This window comes from Solanum lycopersicum, chromosome 3 (genome assembly GCF_036512215.1).
Source record: "Solanum lycopersicum chromosome 3, SLM_r2.1".
Classification (NCBI taxonomy): Eukaryota; Viridiplantae; Streptophyta; class Magnoliopsida; order Solanales; family Solanaceae; genus Solanum; species Solanum lycopersicum.
Genome location: NC_090802.1, coordinates 13,017,625 through 13,035,064, shown reverse-complemented (window position 1 = coordinate 13,035,064; position 17,440 = coordinate 13,017,625). Strand labels below are relative to the sequence as shown.

Genomic DNA, 17,440 nt, shown 5'->3' with positions numbered 1-17,440 from the left:
AACTGTTGGAAAAAAAATGTATAGTAACCTAAAAGGTAAGACGAGAGAGTTTAAGGAAAAAAATAAATTATAATAATACATCGATGAGAGATGAAGAGTAATAAATGGTAGTAGTAATGATAAGGAGAGATAATTAACTTATTTTGATTATATTTTCCCCCTTATTTTAGTATTCTTTAGTGATAAACAAAAATCAAAAAATTGATAAAAAAAAAAAGATAAATGATAATACTGATTAAAGTGAGGTGCCACGTCCTATTTTTATTATCCAACTTAATATAATATACTTTTATCATTTAATTAAAATGAAGAATTAATTTAAAAAAAGTGCATAAAAACTTAGAATCATTTTTTTTTTGGTTTTAAGATTAAAAAAGTATTTCATTTTATTTTTGAATAAAATACTCTTGATAATTTATCGTAAAACTATACCTGTTTAAAAACACTTATATTATCAAATGTTTAGAAGTAGATTAAGATAAAAGATCAAAAAATGGACAAAATAGATAAATATACTAATAGAGATTATTGGGAAATGCCACGTCAGTGTTTTCATATTTGGCTTTTATATATATATATATATATATATATATATATATATATATATATATATATATATATATATATATATATTAAAAGGTTATTACACTATCAATTCTTTGCTAGCATTTTTTTTCTTTTTTTTTTTCATTCTGCCATTTACTCATTTTATTTTTTTTTAATATTGATTTTGAATGGCATGTTGATTTTTCATGGGTTACGTGGTGTTTAAAACAAGGTTTAATGGACAATTACATGATAACAAACAAGGGAAAGAAAGAACAGAAACACGAAACACAAAAAACTTAGTGAGTAAAGTGAAGGTGAAATATTATTTTTACAATTTCTTTTATTATTTTAAATGTACAAAATCCATTCACAATTTCAACATCCTTAAAATGACTATCTTATCTTTTAAGTAGGTGTTTGGACATATATTTTAAGAAAAGAAATAATGTTATTTGATTTTTAAGAAGATTGAGATGTGTTTTATTATACTTATTGCGAAGACTATTTGTACCAATATTCATGCTTTAATTTACAACTTAAAAAATGACAAGTAGGATGGAAAACAATTTTAAATTTGATATACAACTTCAAGTTGAATAACTGTATTTGGAACTTTCATTATCATATATATTGATTTTCAAATAAAATAAAATATCATTCCAAACAATACTAAATTTGGAGGGAACTTTTTACAATACTTATTCGCTTAACTATAATTCTGATACTTGTTAATGCAATATAATCCTAAATAAGACGCATATTTCGTATCTTAAACATGTACTTGACAAACTAGAAACAAAGTGTAATGAAGGGGAGCCAAATCTACCGAAGTCATCACAAACTCAATTATTTTACATTAGCCATTAAAAAAAAGGACCTGATTTGTCAATGACAACTAATCAACCATGTTTAGAAAGCAAAAAAATGCAAGTAGCTCCATGTTTGAAATAGTCAACTTTGTAGTTTGTCAACGATGAGTTCCATTATTTTTTAATTTAATAGAAAAGAAGAAACCCAAAGAAAAGACAGGATATTTCTATGCAAGTAGATTTTTGCTCAATCAACTAGCTAGAGACCAAAAGGTATGTTCACACTGATTCTCTTGTTCTCTTCATATCTTTGAACTCAAACAAATTGCTAAAGTTTTCATGATCTGTTTCATGCTCACAAAAACATTGTTAATTAGTGTTAAGACTGCTGCTACTGAAAGATACTGTGTTTTTCATGTTTCTCATTTCAAAATATTTGAAACTTTGGTAACATGATAGATAGTGCTCTAAAGCATGTTCATATGCAACTCTGAAATAAGGGAATCAAAGTCTCACCAGATAATCAACCAATTGAGCTACTAAGATTTTCCGCGTATCCGTGATTTGTCGTCCCCTAATAAAAGCATTTTGATTTCCTGGTACCAATTTCCCTTTCACTGTTTTGACTCTTTCTGTCAATAGATTTGATACAATTTTGTAGACATTAATAATCTCATTACTAATTGGTATGTAATCCTTGAGTTCAATTGCCCCTTTCCTCCTCTTAGAAATCAAGAGAATAAAGAAATCATTGATAGATTTTACCATGAAATACTTCAAGCATGTTGAGAAAATGTCATAGCAAAGTCGTCCGGTCCTGGTGCCTTATCTGGAACACAACGCTTCAGTGACTTATCAGATTTCATCCTCTTCAAACTCCCTTATCAACCAAATTCTTTCTGCTGCAGAGATTCTAGTTCTATCTATATAATAAGTGGTAAATATATAAAATGAGTATTTGCAACATGAGAAAAAGTTTCATCTAGGATTCAGAATATTAATACAAACCTACTTACTGTCATACTTCATAATTTCCAGATATAGAAAGATTATTTATATACTCAAAACCTTCATTTGACACATACTTCAGGTGGGAGACTAGAGAGTCTAGAGACAATGCAGCCATGGATGACATTAGGTGCTTCATTGGTGGCAAAAGTTGTTGACTATACAGTGGCCCCTCTCGGGAATCAACTAAGATATCTTTATCAGTATAACAAAAATGCCGAAAATCTGAGAAAGCAAGCTGAAAGGTTGCAGGAGAAGACTGATGATATCCAAGCATTGGTGAACTACGCCAAAAGAAATGACAGAGAAATTAAAAGCACAGTTAAAAATTGGTTAGAAGAGGTAGATGAAATCACTGCTGAGATCAAATCATGGGATGATAAAACTCAAAACTTGAGCAAAATGTGCCTCCGTCATCTGGTCTCACGGTATAAGCAGAGCAAGATGGCAACTAAAAAAATCATGACCATCCAAGAACTTCTTGGTAGAACTCTCACGGAAGATGTATCCATACCGCAGGGCCCTCCTTTGAATATACCATTCATTTCTGACCAAGAAAAACCCGAAAAGGACCAAGTTACTGAGATGGTGGCAAGTAGTTCATCCATTGTTAGTCAAAACGTCAGTATAACAAATGGTGCTTTGCAAAGTAAAGATGATGTTTCTATTGAGCAAAGACTAACCATGGATTCAATTATTGGTTATCAGCTAAGAAAAAATGTGGCAAACATTATTTACCAGCAAAGAGAAGCAGTAGATCAGATCATTGAGGAACTACAGGATGACCACTATAAGGTGATAGGAATCTATGGCATGGGGGGCATTGGTAAGACCACTCTTGCCGTAGAAGTAGGGAAATTGGCTAGAGACTGTGGAATTGTTAAGAGAGTTATAATGGTGGGTGTTTCCCAAACACCAAATATAAGAAAGATCCAGGGTCTAATTGCGGATATGTTATGTTACAGATTTGAGGAGGAAAGCACATTAGGAAGAGCAGGTAGACTTTATATGCAACTGTCCATGGAGAGCGTACTTCTCATACTGGACGATGTTTGGTCATACATTGACTTAGCAGAGATAGGGATCCCTCATGGTGATGAGCACAAGGCCTGTAGGATTATGCTTACCACGCGACAAAAAGATCTATGCACAGCTATGGGGACCAAAGGAGTACCATTGAGACTTTTATCAAAAGAAGAATCGTCACATTTACTGAGGAAATATGCTTGCACGAGCACTTCAGACCTTTGTCCGGAGTTGGATAGCATGGTCATAAAGTTTGTTGAAGAATGTCAAGGCCTTCCATTGGCACTTGTGACTGTTGGAAGTGCATTACGAGGAAAAGAACAAGTGGAGTGGGAAGCAGCGCTACAGCTCCTTAAGAAGTCCCAACCCTTTACCCCCACTTATGCAAGCAAGACCATTTTCTCCTGCCTGGAGTTGAGCTACAATTTTTTGGAAAGTGAGGAAATCAGGTTGTGCTTTCTGATGTGTTGTTTTTACCCAGAAGATCATGAAATAAGTATTGAAGACTTGACTAGAAACTGGACAGGAAAAGGGTTGTTCTCAAATGTGGACACTATTGAAGAAGCTAGAGCCAGAGTGTTCTTAAGAGTTGGCCAACTTAAATCCTCTTGCCTGTTGCTTGATATTGGGAAGGAGGGTTTCGTTAAAATGCATGATGTTATTCGTGACTTTGCTATATATAAAGCATCTGAGGAGAAGCATGGGTTCATGGTAAGAGCTGGTCACAATCTGAATAAGTGGCCACAAAGGGAGTCATTCAGCCAAAAAACAGCTATTTCCTTCATGCACAACAATATCCATGTGCTTCCAACTGATGTACATTGCCCCAATCTTCAAATTTTACATCTTGGAGAAAATGAAGGTCTTGAACAGATACCAGTCGACTTTTTCATGCATATGAAAACACTCCAGGTTTTGGATTTAAGTGAAAGGGTTGGTGTCCATTCACTAAATCCTCACTATCAGTTGGTCCCGAATGCCACAAAAAAAAATACATTTCCCCTCAGTTTTCCATCATCTGTTGAAGTTCTCACAAACCTGAGAACTTTACGTTTAGACCACTGCAGGTTAGCTGATGTATCTATTCTTGGAAAATTAAAGGGCCTGGAAATTTTAAGTTTATACGGGTCCTCTATCACACAACTTCCAAATGAATTTGGGGACTTGGTTAATTTGAGGTTATTAGATTTGTCATTCTGTGGGTACCTTCAGAAAATCCCGGAGAACTTGATATCACGTCTTGTTCGATTAGAAGAACTTTATATGGGTTGGAGTTTTCGATTGTGGCAGCTAGCTGATGGATCCGCTGAAGGGAGTGGCCAAGTAAGCTTGTCTGAGCTAATGTCACTGCCCCAATTAAACATTTTGTGTGTGGAAGTCTCCACCCTTCTAGCTTTCCCTGAGAACTTTGATCTTCCTAGCTTACACAAGTTTGAGATAACAGTAGGTTACCACTCAGCTATATGTTATCCAAACTCTAGGAGGTTCTATCTTAGAGAATTAAAGACTGGTATACCAAATGGGATGAATCATATGCTTCAATTCTCAAATGAATTGACAATGTTCTGTGCATCCAAGGTAATACTGAAAAGTATCTTTGATGTCGAAGGGGGCTTAAATCACTTGAAAACTCTTGAAATAACTGCCAATGATGACATTACCTATTTCATTGATGAGGTTCTTCATAGCGATGCACCTTTAGTTTTAGGATCTTTGGAGAAATTACATCTTCGGACGTTCAAGAAGCTATATTCACTTTCTGTCCACTCAATTAAACCGGGTTCCTTCCAGAATTTGCGGATTCTAAAGGTTGAATTTTGTCATGATTTATTTTTTCTACTTCAACCTTCCTTGCTCCAGAGGCTATCAAGTATTGAAGAAGTTTATGTGTATTCATGTAACAAGTTATTCAAACTATTTCAACTTAACGGGGCAGCTTTTGATGAAGAACAGAAACTCCTCTCAACGCTCAAAATGATCGGGTTAGATAGATTGCCTATGCTTTTCGAAATCTGGGGAGTACCTAAGCAGTTACTCCTGAATGCAACCCTTCAAAATAAACAATGCTTCAATAACCTAACTGATGTGGCGATTAAGTATTGTGATAGCTTGAAATATGTATTCCCATTTGTAGCTGCTCAAAATCTTTGTCAACTGGATAATCTCCAAATTGTGGGGTGTCACAGATTGACAAGAATCACAGGAGAAGCACCAGAAGGTATGCCAGCAAATGTTCAAAATGGACATGTTTTATTTGCCAACCTCAGAGCTGTTCACATAGGAAGCTGCAGAAACCTGAGAAATCTATTTTCGGTTACGACCGCTCGAAGTCTTGGCAAATTAGAAGAGTTAAAGGTAAATGACATGCCAAATCTGGTAGAACTCATAAGCAATGAAGAAAGTGAAAGGAGAGAGGAAAACGATAAAATAATCGTGCTGCCAGAGTTGAAAGTCCTGAGAATTACAAATTCTGGAAACATGGAACGGCTTTGTACAGAGGCTTTCTGTATGGATCTACCATCGTTAGAAGAATTTGTTCTTCTGGAGTGTCCTAAAATGGCTGACACTGTTAAACGTGGACTGGGTAGCGCATCAAATCTTCTTAAAGCACAGATTGAGGAGCAATCATTCTTTGGCACAATGGCACGAGAAGTTTTCAGTAGAAAGGTGTGATGAATCACCAATCGCTAGTTGGTACAGGTACACACAACTCGTGCACATACAAAAATCTTACATCATATTCACACGAATGTATTGAACTGTCTGTAACGCAAGAAGACAAACAAGCATCTTTCTTTCATATTTTCACGTCGTTGAAGATATAATTAAGAAAACAAAAATAGGTTCTTTTTAACAGCTTACGCTTCAACCCATTAACATAATTGCAACCTTTGATCAAATGACAATAACTTCCATTCTAGTCAGTTTTACTTGTATATTTCTTATCCTGTAAACGCATCAACTTTTTCAGTAATTTCCCCAAAATCATCTCTCAATCCATTTAAAATGTTTAGCTGTTGGCATTTATTTACTGTTTACAGAAACAAGGAAATGAAAATGTCAAAATTAAACAAGGCATAATATGCTTAGCTTCATTATGCCTTTAGTTACACTTATCTTCCAGCCATAAAATTTTGTATAAATCATAATTTGGTAGTTTTCGGATGTCTAATACAAGTATGTATCTTATTTTGTACAGGGATTAGGGAAGTCCTTGGCACTTATTGAAGGGGTGTACATTTGTGGAAGCTTATTCATTTGTTTTATCTTTTCACACGTTTCTTCAATTGACATCAAACAGAGTCCATGGACAATAAAGATTGGTTTCCTATATTAGGGTTTGTATATAATGTAGAATGCCTCCCTATCCATGTGTTGGTTTGCCTTTGCTGTAAGTATAAGTAAGTTGCATTATTTGAATTCGATATCTCTAACTTATGTCTCTAATTTGTTGGTAATTGCTTTGGTAGATCTTCTGTGATGCTCAATTATACTTTCTAAACAATCTAGCACATCTTCTGGACCAGTTTCATTCATAACTATTTGCAGAATAGGAAGCCGGCATCAATGAATCATCAAATTCGATCCAATCCCAAAACTCACAAACAAATTATCAATTGAACAGCAAAATTAGAAAAAGGAGGGAAACCTGACAAGTAGAACTTGTGCTATGTATGTCTATGAAGACGTCATACGCCGCTGCTCTTCAATTTCTGTTCATCCTCCTCCCATTTCTTTCTCTTTCTCTGCTAGTCTCTCCACTTCCTTCACTGGCCACTGCTACGCTAATGTAACTACATCTCTCCTTTTCAATTTTGGGTTGGAATCCTATTTCATTCTTTATTTTTGGGCATAATAACCCCTCCCAGCCCAAAATTAAAACTAACTGATTATTTAAACTAATTCACCAAAATATTGATTTTTTATTTTTTAAAATTTTTTGTATAAATGTACTTCTGAGTAACGTTTCATGGTGATTTTATTTTAAAAATTCAATGGACAAAAAATTGACGGGCTGACGACGTTAAATGCATAAATGTAACACTGAGTAACGTTCACCTAAAACGTTACTCAAGAGTACGTTTTTGGAGAATCTAATCACGAGCCACTGACTCCAATCCTGCAAATGTGGAATCAAATTATGCAACTGTAAAACGCTACAATGTTACTTTGAGTCCATTTTCTTAAGAATCCAATCACGGGCCTCCGACTCCTGCAAATTTAGAATCGATTCCTATATAACATTTTATCTTAAAAACATGACTATCAGTTACAACACTCCGTTAAAGTCATAATTCTCCATTTTTCAAACTGATCAGAGTGACTATAAATAAATGATGTAATATTTTGCTTGTTCCAGCATAATTCAGTAAAACTTTTACTTGTGTGGCCCATTGTTAAAATAATATTCACAAAACTTAATCAAATATGAACTAAATAAGTTAGGTTTATCATATTCTGTTAAGTTCTTATTATAGCTTTAAAATTATTTTTCTAATTTATTGATATTATTTAAAGTATCTTAGATTTATGTGTCGGATAAAGATGACGAACTTTGAACATAATGTGATGGTTTTTTGTATTGGGGTGGAGAAATAATTACTAATTACGAATATGAACGGATTTAGGTATACTAAATGTGTTAGAACAATTATTAGCATGCCTACCTCAACTAACTATGTTGAATTGGTTGAATTGTTGCATGAGAAAATGAGAACAAATAGTGAAAGTATCCAAATGGATATTTCTGAAAAATATCTATGTTCAATTCAAGGTAACAATACAAGGTTCATTGAGTTAAAATTGAGAATGACAAGTCTTTGTTATAATTTCTTTTCATACCTCAAAAATTTGCGGATAAGATTGATATAAATATTTTTGGAGATGTATGTTAAAATTGAATCAATAAATCAAAATGTTGTATTTCAAGTTAGTGGTCATCATGTTATCACATGAATTTATTGGCTCCAAATTATGGTTTTACCACGATCAATCAACCTCATTTTGTAGAACCAATTGTTCAACCACCATTTCCAACAATTATTGATGCATGGTCATCGATCATTTGGTGAAGGCTCAAGTAGTCAAATGCATATTGATAATAGTCACAGGGAATATGAGGTAAGGTAAACAACAAATCTATATTTTACTGAATTTTAGTATAACAAGTTAATAAGATAATTTTTATTGTCAGTATACACAAATTATCTCTTATTAATAGAAGAAATAACATTTTAGAGTATAAATTATCACTTTTAAAATAAGCTTCTATATTTATAATTTTGCTAGAATTTGACTAATATTTTTTTACAGTGAATTGTAACATCTCAATCGAAATAGCTAGGAAGAAACATAGAAGTTAAAATAGTAAGTTTTGGAAAGAATTAATTAAGATAGGAAAAAGTGAGTTTTTGGTCATTCTCAAACAGCCATAACTATTAGCTCATGATGAGTTAGCTGTAGTTCTAGATATATTTGGAAATCCCTTGGAACAACCTTTCCAACCCCCACCAAGTTTATGAAATTTCGAGTTCGAATTAGTGAATTATTCCCTTTGAAAATTGGATTGTTGGATTAAGGAAATGTTCAATCCGAAAATGAAAAGGATAATTTGGTCTTTTTCTTACCCAATTAATTAAATTCGCTTTTGGTAATATTATTAAGGGCCTAAACTGAACTTGGTCAGTTTTATACTTTTAGAGAAAGGTTAGGGTTTTGGAGAAAGAACGCACAAAAGACGAAAGGAAAAAAGGAGTCAAGATCGTCGAATTCGTCAAGAATAACTTGTGGATTTTGTCAATGGTGATCCCTAAAAAGGTATGTAAGTCTTCCATAACGTTGGGTTCATTCACCCACGTGCCAAGCATGTTTCATTCAACGTGATTCATCCTTAAAAGATTTGATTTTTGGATGTTCTTGAATGTTGTTCTTGAATTGCTTTTGTTCTTGAACATGAGTTAGATTTAGGAGTTCTTTGTGATCTAGATTTTATTCTTGAATTTATTGGGTTAGATCCTTGAATATATTATAAGGGTAGGTACATGAATTAAGTGAATTTGAGAAAAAGAATCGAATTAAAACGATTTAAGGTCAAAAAATGAGAGAAAAAATTTGGCAGATATTTGCCTAAAGAACAGGTTGGCGTGACGCACCCTCATAGCGCCAGGAGGGCTGAGGCAGAGCGCCACTAGTGCGCCAAAATGGTGCCTCAGTCAAGTCAGGCTAGCGCGGTGCGCCTTAGACGCTCCCAAAACGTTGTTTTTCACCCAGTTATTATTATTATGTCAGTTTAAGCTTCTCTAAAGTGTTTTAATACTTCCTATTGATTCTAATTACTCTAAATGATCATCCAGAAACATAAATTACAACCTTGAATCCATAACTTCAAATTCAAGGAAAGTTTAGAGCCAAGTCATAGAATGTTCTTAGAGTTCTTTCAAAAAGCCTTTTACAAATGCTTTTAACTTTGTTTCAAGACTTAAGGATAAAGTTGATAAAGAGAAAAGATACAAAAAGTTCATTTCAAGTTTCATAAGTATTTAACAAACGTTTTAACTTCGTTTTTATGGCTTAAGTTTCAAGTTAAGCTAAAAGTAAAGAGTTGAGTTCATTTCTCAAAAGTTATAAGGGGACTAAGCATTCCCTAAGAGTTTACAAATGTTTCAAATTTAAGCAAGAAAATGGAACATTAATTCCAAGAGAGCTTTTAAGCTATGGTTTTGAGCACTAATCTCAAATCACACAAGAATATTTATTTAAAACATATGAACTAGGTATATTTTTTAGAGTAATATTGAAAACCGATATGGGGATGCGAGATCATATTAACTCAAGTCTCCATAAACCATGTAGTTGTCATGGGTATCAAAGGATCATACTTTTTAGATGATCACTTAAGTTAATCTAGTAGATCCACTTAGTCATTTAAGCTTTCTATATCTCCGACAAGGTATATGATAATCATTGGCCTCACGAGGTAAAGTGTTGTATCATCACTGTAGCTTTTAAGTGATGGTTGTCAGTTAGAGAAACTCCCACAACAGTAGTTGCATGGTTCCTCAAGAGGTTCTGGTTAGTATGAATGGGGTTATGAGAATTCATTCATGCATTGCACAAGTAGACTTTGAGAGGAAGTATGATATGTCTTTTATTATGATGATGAACTGACATCAGGTTATTTTGTATTTTTACATACATGTCAAAGTTATTTTGTATCGTTGCATACACACAAAAATTACAACATGGATTTAACAAGCATTTCTTTATTATGCATTTGTTTTTAGATTTCTTAATATTGAAATAAATTTAGTTAAGTATTCATGAGCAAACAAGAGTCAAGGTTAGTGTTTCTTTCAGAATCTCCTTCAAGCCTATGTTGTTTAGCCACTCCAACTCGCATACCCGTACATTCAATGTAATTATTCCAGTTGGCCTGCATCGTGTTATGAGGCAAATGAAGATAACTAGGATCGACATTCTAGTGCACTGTTGATCCAGTGAGCAGTTCAAAGTCAGTTGATGAGCCTCCTTGCTTTTCGTATATCCATTTTCACTGCTTTCTACTTTAGTTCTTTAGGATGTTGTGGGGTCTATCCCAACTTCCATCTCAGTTATTAGAGGCTTCATAGATAGTCAGCAGATGTTAGTTATTTCGTCATAATTTTGTTATTAACTTATTTCCAGATTTGAGTTGCCATTTTGGCTAAGGTAAATGTTTATTTTTTTAAAAAATTGATTTTAGTTCCATAAAGTTGAGTTAGTTATCATCTTAATCCTTGTATTAATTCTTTAAGTCTGTCGCTGATTAAGTAAGTCAGGTCAAGGGTTCTCTTGGGGCCAGCAATGATCTGTAAGTGCCGGTCACGTTTAGGGTGTAGGGTTGGGGCATGACAATAATGATATAAACGTTGATCTATATAATGATGTAAATGATGAAATTAGTGATGAAAGTTCGGAGGGAGATGAACCTCCAAAAGATGGTAATGAAAGTGAACTTGATGAAGATATCGATGATTAGAAATTTTTCTCAAAATGTTATAAGTCTTCAATAATCATGATTGAGGTGTGTCTTATGACATACCCTATTTCAAAACATTAGAGATGAGGAAAAAATTTTCATATCTACATGTGAATATGACATAGAATATTGTTCGATTTGGTCTGAGGAAGCAAAAAAAGATTTGAAAAAAGGTATGTTTTTAAGTAGTAAAGAAAAGTTGAAAGGAGTTGTAATAATTTGGAGTTTGCACAAAAAAAAGGAGTGGTAACATCTACCAAAAGTCTATGGGTTGTGATATGTAAGTTTTATGGTTTATTGGGTTGTCTGTGGTTTCTTCGAGGAAAAAAAGTTAGAGATAACCTTTGGAAGATAGGAAATTATGTTGAAAATCATAGATGTGAGACTGAAAGACTTTTTAGCGGTTACGCCAACCTAAATACCAATTTGATTGCATCACTATTTCTAAATAAAATTAGAAAAAATCCTTAGTACGCAGTGGTAGATGTCATTTCAAAGGTTCATGAAAAATTTGGTCATCAAGTGACATCTAGAAAAGTGTGGCTTGGACGTCAACACGCATTTGAGTTGGTGTATGGTGACTTTGAGAAATCATTTAGTGACCTACCTAAATTTTATGCAGTTTTTCAATACTTTGATCGAGGAATATTGTGAAATGGAAACATGAAGAGTCTATGAATTCATCGGTGGTAAAAAACTTTTAAGTTTGTAATTTGTGCTTTCAAGGCATGCATTGATGGATTTCAAATATGTCGCCCACTTATTTCAGTAGATGGAACTCATGTTTATGGAAAATATGAGATCAAATTATTAATTATTGTTGGAATTGATGGAAATGATAACATTCTCCCTTTAGTATTTGTTATTATAGACAAAGAGTCAAAAGAGGCATGAAAATGATTTTTTAGAAATTGGAGTGCACATGTGATGAAATGTAGACAAGATGTATGTATTATATCTTATAGGGCAAAAGGAATATTGACTAGTTTGCAGGAGTTGCGGTGATTTCAAGAACCTCTAGCCTTAACAGATTGATGTGGATGACTGCTTCATCCCATCAAGTAAGGAAGTTTGAATTCTTGATGTGCCAAATTATAGAAGAAAATATCGAAGCATATGATACCTCATGGAAATTGCCTTGGACAAATGGACTGTTAGTCATGACGATGTAAAAAAAATGGAAAGTGTTGGCAACAAATCTTTCAGAGTCGTTCATTGGAGTGTTGAAAAAAGCACGAGGTTTGCCTATCATTGTATGGTTAGACTTTCATTGGAGCAAACTATTGAACGGTATACCTGTAGGTCTCAAATAGCGCACCAACTTGCAGAACAAAATGAATTATGGACCGGGAGGTTCAAAATGAAGTGGGAGAAGAATTATGAAAGTTCAAAAAAGCACTTTACTTTTTATTGGAATATACCCACAGGGGTATATGAGGTTAGATCTATACAGGTTGATGGTACTGGTGGTAATCCTCATTGTGTTTCACTGAATGAAAGAAAATGTGATTGTGGAAAATGTGTTAATTTACACTTCCCATGTTCACATGTCATAAAGGTAATTGATAGAATGGGAGGGCTAGCTACAAATTTTGTTAGCGAGCATTTCACAATAGAGAATTATGTGCAACATATTCTGGATTTTTTACACCAACTGGTCATGAGGTATATTGGGCATCTCTAAGTTTTATAATGAGAAGTAATGAATTCTATCGTCATCCACAACTAGAATACCTAATGAAATGGATCGTAGTTCTACAGTGTATGAGCGAGCTTGTGGATTATGCAGGCAGACGGGACATGACAGGCGTCGATGTCTCAATCGCAATTAAATTTAAGTAATAGTTGTGGGTCAATGTCTAATTGTGTTAATTTCCTTTTTGTTATCTACTGTAATGTGAATTTTTCCAGATGGCTAATAGAGGAAAAATTATTAGTGTTAATTTCCAGATTTCCAGATTTTCTGTTAATTTCCTTTCAATTATTAGTGCATAAAGTTATCTACTGCATAAACTTAGAACTGTAGAGGAAAAAACTAACTTAACTTAGAAATTTCAGATTGCTAATACTTCAAACAACTCGAAATATTTGATATTATACAGTAATACTATTATGTACCACTATCACAAATTTGAAGAATATAAGTTTAACTTCACAATTCAAATTTAAGTACCATTACTAATAGAGTATTAAATACCATTATTCACAAATTTGATGTTACATTAAGGAATACTTGAAAATACAAACTAAATACAAAATAATTCAACATCCATGTATTCATAGAACATGTTGCTTTACAAAATAATGACCCATGGAACTGTGTTCACAACTGTTGATTACACAAGACCGACATTCCAAGCTAAACACGACACAACAATTCCTTTCAAAACCACATTAGTGTCTCATTATTGGACAATGACACAGACAACACATCAATATTCTCCATAATAGCACCATCTGACCCTGCACACATTTTATTCCAACACACTTTATAACATTAGTTAAAACCTAAAAAAGAGAATTTGAATTATATCATCGTCCTAATCAGCCAAGGACAACTAGAATACCTAATGAATTTTAATTGTATGCTATAAGTGCATAATATTTTCCATATTTCAAGATTGCTAATAGAGGAAAAATTATTATTGTTAAATTCCATATTTCCACATTGCCAGTTTCCAAATTTCCAAATTTCTAAATTGCCAGATTCCTAGATTTTCAAATGTCACTTCCTAAGTCTACACCATGGACGTGGCCGGCACCCAATGACCATTTCTAGCCTTTAGCTAACCCTTGATTTGGTTTACTTTACTCAACAAAAAATTTAACTCAATAATAAGTAAGAATCATTCTCACAAGATACTTAATAAAACGTCTTAGCCAAAATGGCACTTTAGTCTCGAAATAGAACATCTGAAACGCAAAATAAAGAGAGACTCGAAACTGATGATCTAACTAATTATCTATCGATGAAGCCTCTATAATAATAAGATGAATGTTAAGATAAACCCCGCAACATTCTATAAATGAAAAGACTAGAAAGTAGTAAAAGAGTCCTCTTGAATGCAAGGAAGCTCACCACTGACTCTGAGTGCTCAAACTAATACAACGAGGTGTTGGATGTTGATCTTGGTTACTTGTGTTTGCATCATGAGACGATGTAGGCCAATTGACATCAATACATTGATTGTACGAGTATACGAGTTGGAATGATAAACAACATATGCTAGAAAGAGTCTGAAAGAAACTGAAGAACTTACCTAGCTCAACTCAACTCAACATGACTGACTCATTTCAATATAAATCATTTTAAGCACAAGTGCAATATAAAGAAATTTTGTTTGAAAACATGCTGAAAACTTTGAATGTATACAAGGATACAAATAACTCTGAGATATATGTGAAATACAATTAAAATGATGTTTATATACACATTTACTTATGTAGGAGTTATTCTAACTGAAAACCATCATTTAAGATCTACAATGATGATACAACGTTTTGCCTCATGTTGCCAGTGTCTTCTTACACCTTGCCATCGATATAGAACCTGAACTACCTAATGGATCCAATAGTCTATGGTAAAAATCACTAAAGGAATCATCTAAAAGGTATGACCCTTTTCTACCTATGGTGGCTAGATGTTTTATTTGGCCCGGGAGTTATCTGAACTCTCGCTCATATAAGTGCTAAATACTACATATCATTGAATTAGCTCTTATGTTTTAAAAAAACATACTTACTTCTGTGATTTGAGACTAGTGCTCAAAACTTAGCTCAAAAGACTATCTTGTAAATCTCAGTTCCCTTTCTTGCTCTATTTAGAAAACTATTACTCTTTTTTGAAACAAGCCCGGAGGCTCTTTAGAATTATCAGTTTCCTTTCTTAACTTAAATGTGAAAACATTTATGAACTTTCAAGGAATACTTAATTCCCTTATAACTTTGAGAATTTAACTCAACTCTTTACTCTTTGCTTAACTTGAAAACTTAAGTGTTGACCAACTTCTACAAAATACTTAGTTCTCGTATATTTCTTTGAAGGAAAAAGACTTCAACTTTACTCTTTACTCTGACTTGAAACTTAAGCCTTAAAACGAAGTTAAAGCGTTTAATAAAGACTCTTGAAAACATTAAGAAACTTTACCTTAACTTGCTCCTTAACTTCTACACTTGACTCCTAACTCCTTTGACTTTGATCTTAAATTTCCTTGAATTGAATTATGGATTCAAGGTTATGATTTATGTCCTTCAGTGATATCTAGGTGTTTAGGAGTCGTTTGAAGTGATTAGATGTCACATTTGGGTTTACCCCCTAGACATAACCGGCGTTGTCGTCCTTTTTAAGGACTAAGACTAGCCTTTTAGTCTCATGTCATTACATTCATAGGTTTAAAATGCGGAAAAATTTAAAACTTTTCATTACATCTACTTGGAGGTTTACATAGACCTCTACATACACATAATATATAGTGTATCGAGTATAATGTCCGTTCGTATAAGAAGGTTACATAGCCTTCTACTTTTATTGCACATTCATATAGATAAAATAGAAAGGTAGTCTCAAAGATTGTCTCATATCATACCATCTAAACGATTATCACAATATGGGCATAACCCTACATCAAATGTAAAGAATCTACATATAGGCTTATACAAGTCGTACACAATGAAAGTGGAATGAACAAAAAAGTCTTAGGAAAATAAAAGAACTTCATAGGCAAGATATTGACATTGCCCTCGGAAAGGGAGGACCTACCTACTTTGATGATAGAGAATATCCAAGCCTTCTTCAAGTCGTCCTAAATTAGCCTTCAACAACTGGAACTAAAATGTTTGGGAAAAGGGAAGGAAACGGGGTTAGTACTCCATATGTACTAAGTATGAGACCCTATGCACATATAATAGCAAAACATGCTAAAAAGGGACATTAAGTCAAAACAAGCCATTTTACCCCTTTAAACCTCATGCAAAATCAAGCAATTCATACCAACCAACCAAACATGCTTACTAACTCAAAAAAGTAATACGCATCCTAACATACTTGAACCCATGATTCACTACAACCCTATCATCAAGGAATAACATCACAAGTATGAATAAGAGTAAATCATACCTTAATAATCAAGACAACTACTCATTAATCCTCATAAAATCAACAAGTGCAATGACCAAACAAAGCCCCATAACGTTGCTCAATCAAGTAGACTTAACAAGAAAACATAACCAATGTCCAACTTTAACAATATAATCCAACTACATATATCAAAAGAATAATTATCATCATATATAGTCTTTTACGTTGTAGCATTAACATATTATCATTATATACCTCATTATCATATATATACATAATATCAACTTCCTAAAGCTTCCATCAAGGTCAACTAGTGCAAGGCATAAGTAGAGTCCCATAACCCTACATAGGCTAAGTTAAACCTCTCAAGTCACCTTAGTTAGTTTATACTTCATTACTTTATTTTAATTTAGGGAACACTTTCCTTAACCGACATAGACCACATGAGCTAAGTGTGGAATCCGGTGTTGTAAAACCTTACACCGATGGAAGGTGGTCTACCGGCCAAAGTAGAACCAAACAATAACGTAGCTTTTTAGGTGGATCCATTAGCTAGTCTTCCTATGGGGGCAACATAGTACAAGAACTAAGAGATAGTATATTCCCTCTTGATACTACTTGATAGTTGGGCCCTCCTCTCATGGGAATCTATTGGATGAGTAATCCTATTTGGGAATTCAACATCTCATATAGAACTATATGGCAAATCTTCCTCTTTGGGAAGTCATCACCTCCCATTGTCAAGTTCACTCAGTGCTAAGCTAAGTCCATTTTGAAATGTCTTTGAGCCTTTAACTATCAATAATAACTTAGTTTAGGCCATAGGGTTTACCCCTTTTATAGTCATCATCATCAATAGCTTAATAAGAATTGCATGAGTATATTCCTTTCATCACAATTCATATAAGTGAGGTTAACACATTATCATTTCATAGCATATCAAGGCAGGTTGAT

At 33.6% G+C, this 17,440-nt stretch overlaps 1 protein-coding gene and 1 long non-coding RNA gene across 2 annotated transcripts; one reads left to right on the top strand and one right to left on the bottom strand.

The window, feature by feature from the left end:
• Positions 1-2,282: 2,282 nt before the first annotated feature.
• LOC138347191 (uncharacterized) lies at positions 2,283-7,195 on the bottom strand. Its single transcript, XR_011219890.1, has 2 exons — positions 7,042-7,195; positions 2,283-2,913 (listed from the first exon to the last, which is right to left on the bottom strand). It is a non-coding gene; the product is annotated as an uncharacterized lncRNA (long non-coding RNA).
• On the top strand, positions 2,475-6,861 carry LOC112941056 (probable disease resistance protein At4g27220). Its single transcript, XM_069294871.1, has 2 exons — positions 2,475-6,092; positions 6,592-6,861. The coding sequence occupies exon 1, from the start codon at positions 2,475-2,477 to the stop codon at positions 6,063-6,065; it is 3,591 nt and encodes a 1,196-aa protein (XP_069150972.1). The 3' UTR covers positions 6,066-6,092; positions 6,592-6,861.
• Positions 7,196-17,440: the final 10,245 nt, after the last annotated feature.